At 44.3% G+C, this 15,114-nt stretch overlaps 1 protein-coding gene across 1 annotated transcript; it reads right to left on the reverse strand.

The window, feature by feature from the left end:
* Positions 1 to 676: 676 nt before the first annotated feature.
* Positions 677 to 12,178, reverse strand: Psmd2 (proteasome 26S subunit, non-ATPase 2). The gene is made up of 21 exons (XM_028783407.1): positions 11,981 to 12,178; positions 11,538 to 11,594; positions 10,926 to 11,090; positions 8,842 to 8,963; positions 8,477 to 8,701; positions 8,093 to 8,251; positions 7,809 to 7,953; positions 7,571 to 7,631; positions 7,019 to 7,165; positions 6,767 to 6,873; positions 6,098 to 6,225; positions 5,607 to 5,694; positions 4,183 to 4,345; positions 3,970 to 4,071; positions 3,664 to 3,809; positions 3,337 to 3,420; positions 2,204 to 2,372; positions 2,027 to 2,121; positions 1,708 to 1,834; positions 1,194 to 1,312; positions 677 to 1,025 (listed from the first exon to the last, which is right to left on the reverse strand). Exons 1-21 carry the CDS (start codon positions 12,113 to 12,115, stop codon positions 843 to 845), a joined length of 2,727 nt encoding a protein of 908 aa, XP_028639240.1. The 5' UTR covers positions 12,116 to 12,178; the 3' UTR covers positions 677 to 842.
* Between the last annotated feature and the right edge of the window lie 2,936 nt (positions 12,179 to 15,114).

The following is a 15,114-nucleotide window of genomic DNA, read 5'->3' on the forward strand; positions in this document are numbered from 1 at the left end:
GTGATTTCCAGGACAGCCAGGGCTATAAACCTGCCTCAAAAAAACGAAAAACAAACAAACAAAAAAAAGACAAAAAAACCCAAACCAAACCAAAAAAAAAAAACACCCACCAACCAATTAAAAAAAAAAACAAAAAACAAAAAAACAAAAAACCTTTAATCGAAGCACTTGCACACAGAGGCAGGCAATTCCCTTGAGTTTGAGCCCAGAATTGTCTACACATAGGAAAATGGGTCAGCAGATGAGAACACTTCCAGAAGACCAATTCCCAGCACCCACATGGCAGCTCATAGCTGTCTGTGACTTCAGTTTCAGGGCATCTGACACCATCACACAGACATACATGCAGGCAAAACACCAACGCACATAAAATAAGAATAAATAAATCATTTTTAAAAATCCAGTAAATCGCCAGGCGGTGGTGGCGCACGCCTTTAATCCCACTTGGGAGGCAGAGACAGGTGGATTTCTGAGTTCGAGGCCAGCCTGGTCTACCGAGTGAGTTCCAGGACAGCCAGTGCTACCCAGAGAAAAACTGAAAAAAAAAAAAAAAAAAAAAATCCACTAAATCTTTCAACTTCTTAGGGACTTCAGTGAGCTTAGTCTCTTTTAGGCTAAGTGTTACTCTGAACAATGCTTTCTCACAGACCATGACACCCAGTAAACAGACAGAGACCTTGGGGATAAAGGTCTTTATTCAACAAAGTTATCTTACTCAGTAACAAAACAACAGGAGGCAACAATTCCCCCAAAGATCTGGAACAGTATCCACCCCTGGCAGCAGGCAGTGCAGCATGCTAAAAAAAAATCAGCTACAGCCAGGGTCTCTAGTAGCCACTTTTTCAAAGGTCATAGTTGGGGTTCTTCCGAAGAATAACAAAACCTTCCAGAATGGGGGTAACAGGAAGAAACTCCTCAGTGGCCAATTCTGCCCGTTCCCCATGGGCCAACAACACTGGAGTTGTATGAGTCTGGAAGCCCGTGATCGTTTTAGGCTTCCCAGCCTGGCCTACCACATCCACTGCCTGTGGGATAAAAAAAAAAAAAATGAAATAAAGGATTCCAGAAACGGGAGAAGCAATCCACAGTCCCCATCACTGCCCACACCAGTTTGTGAAATAGGATTATGTAGACATTGTCCAAGTTCTTTGTCATACCCCAAGCCCTCCCTTTTAAACTACCCAATTCCTCACCTGACCCACACGAACAGAAACTGGCAATGGTCGTAACTCCTCATCAAATGTAACCAGCATCCGAGGCTGCATAGCGGCCACCAGCCCATACAGTACATAGTGAGATTTGCCTAGAATGACTAAGGGAAGAGAGCACAAACACAAGTTGTAGACAATGAGCCAAGCCTGGCCTGAACTTTAGGAATCGATCGCAGCCCTGACCCACTAAACTATTAACTAAGACCAAACTTTGTTCCTTGCACACCCCAGTACTAACCCAAGATGCCTCTACCATTCTTTGCTCACATCCCTAAGACCTGAAAATCACTTTTCCTAGTCATATAGGAGTAAATTCATCTTGAAATCTTTTGGGGCAGATCAAAAGTGAGAAATTAAGGTTTCATGAGGCCTCCCACAAGCCCAATAAACCTTGAAAAGTTAACTTGGGGTTTTGATCCTAAATCGCAAAGGTGACCCTAGTCGGGGCAAATCACAGCACAATGTGCACTATGTACTGTTTCTGACAGGAACTCACTGTTTCGAACATCCAGGAAAGAAACAAGCACAGTGAGCAGTCCTGCCACAGCTACTTGACTCATGAGCTGCCGATCACTGTGGTAGGGGCAGAGGGTCAGTGTGCCCTTCCCTAAATGCGTCAGGCCCTGCAAAACAAAACAAAACAAACAAAAGACAGAAGTGTTAATAAACGAGAAGTCATATCTGAGGAGACATGTTCCTTCTCAGGCAAACAAAAATCCCACAACCCAGTCACATCTTCTCTCTTAGGCTCTCCCCTACAACATCATAGATATTGCTGCTGCCACACCTGAAAAAAGGAATCCTCTATTCTTTACCTGTGCCAAGCGCACCATGAAGAGGTTATTGGGATCCTTGGCATGATATTGAGCTAACTGGCGCAACATTGCAGCCAGACGGGCATTATTGGTACCTAGAAATAGGAAACATTACAGAAGCTTAGAAAAAGAACCTTGAATCTTCTAGTCTGTTCAAAAGCTTTTTCTAGTACTTACCACTGCCCACCATGCCCATAGCAAAGATGGAGTTATAAGAAACTTCTGGATCAGCATCATGAGAGAATTTGCTTAGAGTATCCAGGATGTTGAGTCGTGGATTTGAAACGGAGATCAGTGCCAGTGCTAAAGGTACAGCCCGACGGAGGGTAGGCTCCCCATATCTCAGCTGGTGATAAAAAGAAATAAAATAGCATGGGAAAAGAGGGAGAAACAAGCTCAGACAGAGATCATTCACAGGGTAAAACTGCCTGCTGTGCAACCATGAGGCCACCTGCAGACCTAGTGTTCCTAGGAGGAAACAGGAGATGGAAGATCTCTGAAAGCTCTGGGACCAGCTAGTCTGGTGTGCTCAGGAGAAATGTAAGAGAGTCTGGTGGTCTGAACAGAACTAGGCCCATAAGGCTTGGTTATTAGGGACTGGCATTATTTGAAAAGGATTTTGAGGTATGGCCTTGTTGAAGGAAGTGTGTCAACTAGGGGTAGAGTTTGGAGTTTCAGAAGCCCAACCCAGGACTACTATCTCTCTGCCTGCTGTGCACAGATCTGGATGCAGAACTCTTAGCCGTCTTAGTTCTCAACCTTTGGGTCACGATCCTTTCTAGGGGTTGAACAACCCTTTCATAGGGGTTCCCTAAGGCCATCAGAAAATGTAATTCAGAATAGTAGCAAAATTTCAGTAATGAAGTAGCAATGAAAATCATTTTACAGTTGGGGGTCACCACAGTATGAGAAACTGTACGAAAGAGTCACAGCAGTAGGAAGGTTGAGAACCGCTGCTCTAGCACTGTGTCTGCCTGCATGCCACCATACTGACAATGGGCTGAACCTCTGAACTGTAAGCAAGTCCCAATTACATGTTTCCTTCATAAGAGTTGCCTTGGTCATGGTGTTTCTTCACAGCAATAGAGTGCTGACTAAGACAGAGACCCTGTCTCAGAGAAGGTGGAAGGTGAAGACACCCCTATACATTTATGCACAAGCATATATGGCAAATAAAAGCCACCAAAACCAGAATTAGCCAGGGCTAAGGTGTAGCGTGGTGGTGAATCACTCCTAGATATGCATGAGTCTCTAGGTTTAACCCCCAGCACCCATTACCACCATGTTCTAGTCTACCCTGGGCTACTCACCAAGTGACCAAAAGTTCGCAATGCCATCTCTGCACCAATCTCTTCCCCCATAGCAATAAGTGCAATCCCCAGAACAGCTACACCCTGCAATTCAAGAGGCACAAGAACAGAGTAAGCTCCAGGAACAAAAACCAAGTCACTCAAGGCTCATCTAAGAAGAGCTATCCTGCAGGAAACACCTTGTCCCTCACCGACAAAAGTCAGTCCTGCTATTCTGACTTGCGGCAGTACCCAGGGGAGGAGCAGAGGCCAAAAACAAAGCTCCACTCTGTTCTGCCTCTCATATCTATCTATATGCTATCTTCTTCCGAGTGCCGCTGCCCCTACCTGATGTGCTCCCATGTCAGCAGGAGCTTCCTTTTTGTCCTTGTCCTTCTTTTCCTTCTTGTCTTTGTCTTCTTCTTTTTCCTTAGAGTCAAAGTGCTCACTACAGATGTGGAGGAGCTGCTGAACCTTCAGCACATTCCCCGAGCCTGCAGTGGGGCAGTGAGAGTGAGGAAAGAAAATGAGAAGGCATCAAGAAAAAACTTACTTTGTAAATACAAGAAGCCTCAAAAACTCTAAAGAGAAGAAAGAACCTGAAAAGAAAAGGACCAAGAGAGAAGTGGAGTTGCTGGATAGTAAGGCACAGACCTGCATAGGCACATACATCCACCAGAGTATTGGCAAAACTGCGGAATGGCTCTGACACAACCTCCAGGGCAGCCAGGATCGCCTCAATAGCTTCACCCTTCCCTACAGGAGATTCAAAAGTCAAAGGATACTGGCTTGTATCCAGCTCAGTCTGATATTTAAACCCTCCAATTGTATCCAATTCTGTCAGCCCTTTGATAAACATTTTCTCACCCAAGTGATTGAGGCCCAGGCCAAGAGGAAGCCAACGAGCATAGGTGTCCTTGAGCTCAGTCTCAGATTTCTCCATGATGGTCTGCAGGATGGTGGAAGTGACATCCCCATTGCAAGACCCCACTGCTATCATTCCACAAGCTAGAGCTGTCACACCTGCTACCTAGAAATAAGAAAGTCAACATTAAACATAGTAACATTTTCCTTTGTCTTTGTTTGAGACAGGATCTCTCTATGTAGTCTAGATTACTCTGGAAATCAGAGATCTGCCTGCCTTTCCCTCTGGGTACTGGATTCAAAGTGTGTGCCACCATACCCAACCATAGTAAGATATTAAAATGCTTACTTCATTCAAAAACCTAACTCTTCTGATGCACTGTAAATTATACTTCCTAACAGACAATTAATCTCTGTAGAATTAGTGAGTACTTAATATGTCAAGCACTGTGCTGACCCACTTGCATACTCTTTTAAAGTGTTATTATATTTACTCATTTGGCATGTACATACACATGTAAGGGTAAAGGACTCTGTCCTGCCAGCATGTCATCAGGCTTATTGCAACCTCAACAGCCCTAGCTTTACATGCTCCTAAATGGTCCTCAAACCTCCACAAAATAGGTGATGGGAAAAGTCAAGCCTAAAGAGACTGAGTTACTTATTCAGTATCTTCTGCTTGTAAATGGAAACCCAAGATTTGAACTTGGGTACTTTTACTCTAAAATCTCTGCTTTTGGCAACTACACAGTATTTATCACTAAAATGACTCTGCATAAGCAAGAAAACTTAAGGTTAGCTAATGACCAAAGGTCAGAATCATTGCTGTGGCTTCTATCTAGAATGCCCCCGAACCATGCATAAGATGACCTGGACCTCTTACACACGTAAAATGGTAGCATTCTTGTGAATCTTGGGAAGTGGTGGAAACTAAGAGGTGGACCCATTAGGAAGCCTTTAAAAACATGAGAGGAGTTACCTTGAAGGGGACAGTGGGAAAGAAGGGAGGGGAATACTGGCACCCTGGCTACTCCCCCTGTTCACTTCCTTCCTGGCTGCTAAGGTGGTGAGTTTGTGTTCCTCCATGATGTGCTGCTCTCAGCCCTCACTTCCATCGGTTTCCTCCTTACAGTCTAAGTGGCTGCACTGGGGTTTCAGAGACTAGAACTCAGAGTAGTACAACACCAAGCTTCAGTCTGTCTCCCTAGCCCCTTTTCTTTGGTGAGTGACGGGGAAGGGTAGAGTAAAAGGATTATTCTGTAGCCTAGGCTACAACTCATGGACATCTTCTTGCCTCAGTCCCCCAAGCACTGAGCTTACAGACATGAGCTATCACACACAGCTTGCACTTCTAAGAGATTTTACTGAGGTGTCCCAGAAGCCCAACACATCATCCCTACTTTTTCCATTAAACATCAACAACTCACCTCCATGCTGGACTTGGAGTCTCCCATTACAGGTAGCAGCAGTGTTAGAACATCTTCCCGATTAGAGCCAGCATAAGCCAAACCTAGCCTAAAAAGTCAGGAGATAAAGTCCCCAACATATACTCAGGGACACAGCAAGGAAGAACAAAAACAGAACTGGTCACTAACACATTCACCAGGGGCCAGATTACTCAACGGCACATGACAGTCTTTGGCAATATCTTCTCCAGAGTTTATAAGACAGGTATTAACAAAAAGAGAAGCAGTCTCAGAAAAATAAGAATTTAAAAATAAATAAATATATAAGCAAACAGGGCAGTGGTGTCCATCTTTAATCCCAGCACTTGGGAGATGGAGGCAGGCCAATCTCTGAAGTCTAGGTCAGCCTGGTCTACAGAGTGAGTTCTAGAACAGCTGGGGCTACCCAGAAAAAAACTTGTCTCAGAAAAAGCAAAATCAACAAACAGAGAAAGAGCAGCAGGAAGCCTTACCCAAAGATGGAGCCGAGTCTCATGGTATTGCTGTTATGGAGAACATAGTCTGAAAGCAGTGCCAGAGCAGGATCACACTCATTCCGGACCCCAGAGTTCACAATACCACAGGCAAGGAGAGCTCCTGACTGCAAAGAGCAAGCAGACTCTTTAGGCTATCTACTCTCTAACTATCAAAGTACATCATGGGCCTTTCTGTGGCACTGTACCTAGAATGAAAAACTGGGCATGTCTCATGTGGTGGTTTGAAAGAAAATGGTCCCCATAAGCTCATATATTTGAATTCTTGGTTTCTACTTTGTAGTACTGTTCTGCATAGGATCAGGAGGTACAGCCTTATTGGAGGAGGTATGTCACTAGGGGAGGGCTTTGAGGTTTCAAAAGCTACACCAGGTCCAGTCTCTGTCTCTATCTCCAACTTGCAGAAGTGAGCTCTCAGCTTTTGCTCCAGCACCATGCCTGCCTGCTGCCATGTTCCCCAACATGATGGTCATGGACTACCCTCTGAAACTGTAAAGAAGCCCCAACTAAACTGTCTCTGTTTAAGTTGCCCTGCCATGGTGTCTCTTCCCAGCAACTGAAAGTAACTAAGACAGCTCATTAATAAAAAGGAGGTACCAGAGCATGAGGAGAAAATGTCCCTGATGAATAAGCTTTGGCAAGACTAACCTTGATGTAGTCCTCAGAAGAGTAGAGATACTTGTCAATCTGGGTGAGGCCACCATCCACATCCCACAGCAGAATCATGCCAAGGGACGCAGCAGCACTTAACATCCCTGTGACAAGGAAGACTATCAGCTTTAGAAGGGTCCACCCCAAAGACACTTATACAGGGCTCCTCTGGAAACTGTACTGTGGATTCCTCTCAGGTAACATCTGACTATATGACAAACAAACAAATAAAAAAGAAAAAAACTATACCATGGTCCTTGTTCTTGTAAAGCCATTTGTTGCCATCATCAGTCAGCAGTTTATCTTGACCAAAGGCTGCATTCACAAAGCCATTCACAAAAGAGGAGGCTAGGTTCATTCGTGCAGAATCCACTTGAGAGCCACTGCCACCAAACCCTGTACACGGTGAGGAAAGGCAGTTAGCATAGAACATGAAAGGAACACAGCGTGATACAAAGTCTCTGATTTAAAAAAAAAAAAATTTTTTTTTTTTTTTTTTTTTTTTAAAAGACAGTGTTTCTCTGTGTAGCCCTGGCCTGGCTACACTAGAACTTGCTTTGTAGACCAGGCTGGCTTCAAATTTAAAGATCTACACTTCTCTGCCTCTCCCAAGTGCTGGGATCAAAGGGGTGTGCCTCCACCATCCAGGTCAGTCTCTGACTTTAAGTTAGACCCTTAATCTATGTCTCCCAACAGTGACCTGGACACGGAGTTCATAAGAATTTGAAGTGCTTTAGCAATGGGTTATCTAAGCTGTTATTCCCAATACGACTGGAACAATGTCCACTCAGAGCTACTCACTGTTATTCTCTAGGTGGGTTTTGTAGATGTCATCAGGCACCTTGGGCTCCATGATATCCAGCTGAAGAGAAGCCAGAGGGTCACAACTGCTTCCCCAGTATTCCCCTAGCTGTCCCTTCTGCTCTCCCACCGAATAGCAACTTTAACCAGGGAGTCTATTGAAAGGTATTGGTCAGAGAGACAGAATTACAGATAGAACTTCAAACAAAACCCTTCAGGGCCAAGAGGAGACCCTCACCTCCCGAGCTAAGGCCAGGAAGTTGCTGTTGAGCTGGACATTGGACATGATTTCTGTGAGGTCTTCATACTCCTCCACATCTTCACTCAGCTCCAGGAACACTCCGTGCCGACCCAGCATGAATGCCATCTGCTTCTGGACCACCCTGGGGGGAAAGTAAGCACACCTGCTCACTCTCAGCCACCATGGGACAGAAATGTCTCCATGGTCTCATCTAAGTCTCTAATTTTCACACAAAGCACATACGCAGACTCGTCTCTCCCTTTGCCAATTTCTCTACATACACATCCTTGCAGGAGGTGAAAATGTCTTCTACCAGTTCCATGTCATTGAGCATCAGTGCCAATCTCAGAGCTTCAGGGAAACGGTTAAACTTTCGGAACACACCCAAGGCACAACGCAGAAGGGCAGAGTTCTCAGGTTCTGGTACATAATTCACACAACTACAAAATCAAAGGTAGTACAATTTCAGAAAGTGCAATTCATTTAACTTACTTAAATCCATTCCCAAGTATATACACTGAATGCCTAATATAGGAAGGCAATGTACTACGTTCCAGGATTACTAAGGAAACACAAAGTTCCTGCCTTCAAGAAGCAACCCTAAGACCCCCTGGGAGACGAGTACTGAAGAGGGCAGGCCTGTAACCCTGCTCTCCTGTACTCACCTGGTGAGATAGAGGCAGACCTTGGAGTACGCATTCTCATCGATATCCTTCTCCAGCATATCTACCTGCTCAATTTCCATGAGCAGGTCACAAGCCTCGTGCTCTGCATTGTGAGCCATGTTGTAGGGGACAATCTCCTTCACCAAGGTAAGCAACGGCTCCCGCTGTGCTTTCTCTGCGTCATCCAGCTCTTGCCACTCCTTAGCCACTTCGCCTGCCAGATGTCTACAAACAGATACGCTCATTAGGGAAGCAGGTCCCTGGGAGTCAAGGAACTTAGTGTATGGGGAATTCAATACATTAAGTTTCCCAAATAGAATAATGCCCCCAAGTCCCTTCTCATTCCCAAAAAGAAAATGCCTTACCTGACATACTCATGACCCCACGATGCCAATTCTTCCTGGGAACCCACTAGCCGATACTTGAGGCACTCCCGCTCGCCACTCATGGTCATGGCCAAAACAGATATGATGTCCGCAGCAAAACACTATAAGGAAAACAGCATGTACCATTACAGAATCAAGATCACCGTCTGCAGAACTCATCAATAAAATCCACTATATACTAGTCTCTATAAGGAAAAGTTCCATGTAATCTAAGCTAAGTCTCACAAAAACAAAAACAAAAAAAAAAAACACACAAAAAAAAACAAATCCTAAAGTTGGCGTGGCTAGCTCCTTCTAAAGCTAACCTAAGAGAGACAAACAGTGGGAGAATCAAAGAAAGACGCTCTTGAGCTGTAATGTTAGGAGAGGATGCTTCTCATCACATCACATTCTCATTATATCATGTTGCCTAGTTTGTTTTTTTATTTATTTTTTATTTATTTATTTTATTTTTTTGGTTTTTCAAGACAGGGTTTCTCTGTGTAGCCCTGGCTGTCCTGGAACTCACTCTGTAGACCAAGCTGGCCTCGAACTCAGAAATCCACCTGCCTCTGCCTCCCAAGTGCTGGGATTAAAGGCGTGCATCACCACTGCCCAGCCCATATTGCCTAGTTTGGTCTCAACTTTCTAGACTTAAGAGGGCCTGAGTGGCTGGGATTAGCAGTATTCACCACACTCTGCATAAATTTTAATTGCAATAATAAACTACTAAAAGGTCTTAAGAAGAAGAAGAAGAAGCATCATCATCATCATCATCATCATCATCTAGGGGTCTGGAACACAGATCAACAGTTACAAAAACATGCTGCTCTTGCAGATGACCTGAATTCAGTTCCCAGTATCCACATGGGGGTTAGCAACAGCCTAATTCCTGTTCCAGAGGATATGTTCCCAGACTCTGGCCTGCACAGACACTACATACAGAGGATACGCATACATACAGGCAGGGAGGCAAGGCCATCATCCACATAAATATAAAAATAAATTTTAATATTTCATTTAAATTTATTTAAAAAACAAATTTTACTTTTATTATGTATTATTTATTTTTACAGTTTATTTTACTTAAATAATTATAAATTAAATGCTCTAGAAAGATGAGTGTAGCTGTAGTATGATAGAGAGATAAATGATATAGGAGACAGGGACAAAAGCAAAGCAATGAGGAGGCTACTCAAAATCCACTACAAATCGCCGGGCGGTGGTGGTGCACGCCTTGAATCCCAGCACTTGGGAGGCAGAGGCAGGCGGATTTCTGAGTTCGAGGCCAGCCTGGTCTACAGAGTGAGTTCCAGGACAGCCAGGGCTGCACAGAGAAACCCTGTCTCGAAAAACAAAAAAAACAAACAAACAAAGAAAACAACAACAAAAAAAAAACTACTACAAATGAAAGACTTCTGGTCGTGCTTGTACCAATTGGAAAAATGTGACTGAACTCTGGGTTTTTAGACATAAAAGGAATGAATGTACATGGGACAGAAGAGCGAGTAGGGACATTAAATATAAGCTTTAGAAAGAAAGCCAAGCATACTGGCTTATGCCTCCAGCACTCCGGAGAGAGGCAGGATAAAGTGTCATAAACTAAAACTCAGTCTAGGAGGCCACATAGCCAAGTCTGAAGGCAGCAAGAGTGGCTGGAGAGACAAGGCCAACACCTAAAGAGGACTTCCTCCATGCTCATGAAGATCAAAGAAAGCTCAAATCCTAGTACCTTTTAAGATGCAAGGCATCCAAAACCAGCTATAAACACCAAGGGTCTCTAGGCATGCATAGGCATGACACCTATGCGTATGCATACACTCACACATATACAGGTACATACGTACACACATATACAATATAACATTTTAAAATTAAGTTAGAAACATGTCATGAAAATCTCAAGGTATAACGAAGCAGAAACTTCTAAGGAACTGAGCATTTACAGGCATCCCACTTAGAGACTCAGTCTCATTATGAGGAACTTTCCAGCCAGGTGAGGCTCACTAGGTTTTCAGTGACTTACCATGGATCATATTTTCTAGTTAATCAACTGGACAGACCACTGCCATATTCTGAATTACCTTATTCTCCCCAGGAGCCATGTTCTCATAGATTTCCTTCAGTTTGCCATAGTGTGGTCGCAGAAATTTGAGAGGCTTGGGTACTGAAGTCATGGAAGTTGTAGAAGAACGAATTTGTCTTCTCAGTTCCTCCAGAGCTGGTCGGTATAGAGATGTATCCTTCTCCTGACAGGAGATGTTAGTGCTCAGACCAAAAGGAGTCACATTCTCCACATCACAACCCACACATACTTAACCAATGCTTTCCTCAAAGACATAACTGGCTCCTAGTCCATGATTCCTCAACTCCTGTAAATTACCTGAGACACATGACTCCATTTACATATCCTCTGTAACGCTTTTCCCTCAAATTTCATAATATCTAATATGTGGTATCTAATTGCTGCCTCAAAATGAAGTAAACAGCCAGGCAGTTGTAGCACACGCCTTTAATCCCAGCACTTGGGAGGCAGAGGCAGGCAGATTTCTGAGTACAAGGCTAGCCTGGTCTACAGAGTGACTTCCACGACAGCCAGGGTTGTACAGTGAAACCCTGTCTCAAAAAAAAAAAAAAAAAAAGAAATAAACAAATGAGAAACATCCAACTCTCTCTGAAGGAACACCATGACTCACCCCGAGTCGCTCCACGAGCATCTCCAGTTCATCTTGAAGCTGTTTGTCCTCCTCAGACTGGAGCGTTAGGGGAAGAAGCTCATTAAAAGAAAGAACCCAAATCATATTCTCCCACTCGCCCCGGAACAGGTGGGGAGTATGAATGTCTATGGGCAAGAGGTAGTGGGATAGGGAAGTAGCCTTGCTGAAAAGGCTGTCTACCTTCTCAACCAGGCAGGCTCTGCTTGGAAGCCATTCTAGAAAATAGTCAAAGACCCACGATGTGGTGGTGAAGGTCTCAGGCAGTGACAGTGTGTAATGGGGCGGGCAAGACATAAAGACAGGGTCGCCCCATTCTGAGTCTCCCGGGGGCGGTGGGCAGTACGGAGTCGGGCCCGAGGCCTTCAAGCCAGGAGTGACTCAGCCCAAGGCCTCCTCCTCGGGCTCCCCAGGCTGCGCCTCACCAGCTCTTGCTCTTTGTCTTTTTCTCCGGCATCCCTTCGCTCCTTGCCGCTCGACTTCTCGTCCGCGCCGCTGGGGGCTGTCGCAGAGGGTTGTTGGGACTGCACGGGTGTCTTGTCTCGTCCACCCTCCTCCATCTCCGCCACTACTGCCGGCCTGCTGCGCGCGCACCGGCTCGCACCGCCCTCCCCCTTTCCCAGATTGCCTTGCGCGTCGTCCTCCAGACCGGAAATGCCCGGAGGATCCCGAGTCCCGCCCTCTGAGGCAGGCCGGGAATACTATTCCGGCATCTAGCCCGAGCGACTGGTGTTGGGTTTGGGTGTCTCTGTGCTTGTGAGAGTGGTCTGACTGCGGGGAATGCCTAGCTCTCCGATCTCGTAGCTTCATCACAGCTCGATGCATGATACGATGAGAAGGTCATTCTGAAGACAGTGCGTCCATACATTTTCATGCTTGGTTTAGTCCTCTCTAGATTTCTATCAGCTCAAAACTCTTGAAGTCTTGACCGAGTCTGTGTGACTTCAGTGTAATTATGGCACTACCACTGTGGAATAGTAACCGCAAAACATTTCCTCCACGTGAAGATGAGTGATACTACCTGAAGTTTATTTATTAGCCCAGGCTAGCCTCGAACTTACTTTTTAGTAGAGAATAACTTTAACCTAATAGTCCTGTCTCTGCCTGGGGAGTTTTGGGATTACAGACATGAGCTGCTGCTGCTCGTTATTAAAACCTATCACTTGTGTATGCAGATCTTGGATTCTAGGCATAATCATCCAGTACCAATGACTTCTTCAACTTTTGGAGATTGGACTGCCTATAGCAGCTCTGCCTGTTCCGTCTTCACGATAGCCATACATTTTCATGCTTGCTTTAGTCCTCTAGGAAATTTCTACAAGTTTCTGTTTCTATCACAGATTTTGGAATACATACATACATACATACATACATACATACATACATACATCAGGCACATACTATATATGTAGTATATAAATGTATATATATATATATGTGTGTGTATGTATATATTCAACAGTCACATACCAATCAGTATGTTGGAGATGAATTGGAAATTGCGCCCTAAAACGGTTTATCAAAAAGCTGATGGCCGGGCGGTGGTGGCTTTTAGTCCCAGCACTTGGAAGGCAAAGGCAGGCGGATTTCTGATTTCTGAGTTCGAGGCCAGCCTGGTCTACAGACTGCGTTCCAGGACAGCCAGGACTATACAGAGAAACCCTGTCTCGAAAAAAAAAAAAAAAAAAAGCTGATGAGTCCAGATGAAGATTATATAAAAAGTTGTTGAGATACATTTCAAGTTATTTTGTAGGTATACATTGTTTTGGAATAAAAATTTGGAAAGATGGGAGAAGCTCAAACTTTAGAAACATAATATTAGGAACAAATTCTGCCATGTACCAGCTGTGTGGTTTCAGTAAGCTACCTAAACTCAGCCTGTTTTCTGCCTATGTGAAGTACAAAAAGTTTCTCTTGTAAGAACACTTAAAGAATGAAATGAGTCCATATGTAAAGGTGCCTAAACCAGGCATTGTGGCCCATACTTTCAATCCCAACATTTGGGATTAAATTAGGAGGCAAAGGCAGGTGGCTCTCTGTGATTTCAAGGCTAGCCTGGTCTCCATAGTGAGTTCTAAGCCAGCCAGGAACTACACAATGAGACCCTGTTGAAATTTTTAATAGTGTCTAACTTTTTACACCACTTGGGGTGATAATGCTCCCCTCATGAGCCAACAACTAACAAAAGCCTCAGTGCCAGGCATAGTAAACCTTCCTCAAAGTTGTTGGTCAGCGGAGTCCAAGAAACTCCTAAAACAATATAAGCTATTGCCATTGCCCTTTGTTGGCTACCAGAACTTGAAGGTAAGGCTTTGTTACTGAGGACACCAAACATTTCACTTAGAAGAAGTGAGTGGAACTGACCTGGAGGCCTCCTCCCTGAGGACTGGCTCTTATAATGTCTTAAGGTGCTCTGTGAGCTGCCAAGAAGAAGAGCAATCAACAGTCCTACCCAACCGTAAAGCTTATAAACCAGAATGACCAGCTCAGTGTAATATTCCCAAAGGGGCAATGATGGCACTTTTATTTTAAGGGTAACCAACAACCACCTAATTGGACTTGAATCCTCCTCAATAGGAGGGAATTCATGCTAAGTACAGTAAATCTAGCCAACTAGGATTGCTTTTAAAGCTACATAGTGAGATTGGATCAGTTGCTATTTTTTTATTATGATTTTTTTTTTTTTTTTGGTTTTTTGAGACAGGGTTTCTCTGTACAGGCCGGGCTGTCCTGGAACTCACTCTGTAGACCAGGCTGGCCTCGAACTCAGAAATCCACCTGCCTCTGCCTCCCAAGTGCTGGGATTAAAGGCGTGCACCACCACTGCCCGGCGATATTTTTCTAAAAGCCAAGTATTTTGTGGAAATTTTTACTATTAAATTTAGAAATGGCAGCAGACGATACATTCACTCTTTTATTACTGATACCCAGGTAGGGATTATATTATGGCCCTACCATTTATACATACGTACGTACGTACGTACATACATACATACATACATCATCCTACACATTTCACATTTCTGAATATTCTCCAAGTTGGTATTCCATCTGTAAGGAATGCCCTTCAGTTTTTAGTTGGTAAATTCTAGCATCCTTTGAGCTCCAGTTCGGTCTTACCTTCTAGGATACTTTTCCTTTCTTGCCTCTCAGGTTACGAATTTCTTTCCTAAGCTTGTGCTATACTTGACACATGTTTCTCCTGTCTCGTACTCTAAGATCCTGGAGGTCAAGGAACTGTATTTGATTAATCTTTGTGCCCCTAGCACCTGGTTAGTGCCTGGTTTGAGGCAGGCCTTAACAAACACATAACAAATGACTGAATGTCTTTGCATTGGTCCTTAGGTCATCTTTGTACATAAGAAGCCCAGAGCTACAAATTAGAAAGCTATCAAGATTCTCCACTGGAACGCCTTTAATCCAGCACTTGGGAGGCAGGGGCAGAGGCAGGTGGATTTCTGAGTTTGAGAGTTCGAGGCTAGCCTGGTCTACAGAATGAGTTCCAGGACAGCCAGGGCTACACAGAGAAACCCTGTCTCGAAAAACCAAAAAAAAAAAA

Source organism: Grammomys surdaster, unplaced genomic scaffold, assembly GCF_004785775.1.
Source record: "Grammomys surdaster isolate TR1022 unplaced genomic scaffold, NIH_TR_1.0 1100, whole genome shotgun sequence".
NCBI classification, from domain to species: domain Eukaryota; kingdom Metazoa; phylum Chordata; class Mammalia; order Rodentia; family Muridae; genus Grammomys; species Grammomys surdaster.

What these genes read in the sequence shown, in the direction of transcription:
- Psmd2 (XM_028783407.1), bottom strand. Translation starts at nt 12,115, where the DNA reads ATGGAGGAGGGTGGACGAGACAAGACACCCGTGCAGTCCCAACAACCC. An exon ending in TTCACCTCCTGCAAGGATGT is followed by an intron (nt 7,954 to 8,092) that starts GTATGTAGAGAA and finishes CTTTCCCCCCAG; the next exon opens with GGTGGTCCAGAAGCAGATGG. An exon ending in TTTCCTGGATGTTCGAAACA is followed by an intron (nt 1,313 to 1,707) that starts GTGAGTTCCTGT and finishes CTCTTCCCTTAG; the next exon opens with TCATTCTAGGCAAATCTCAC.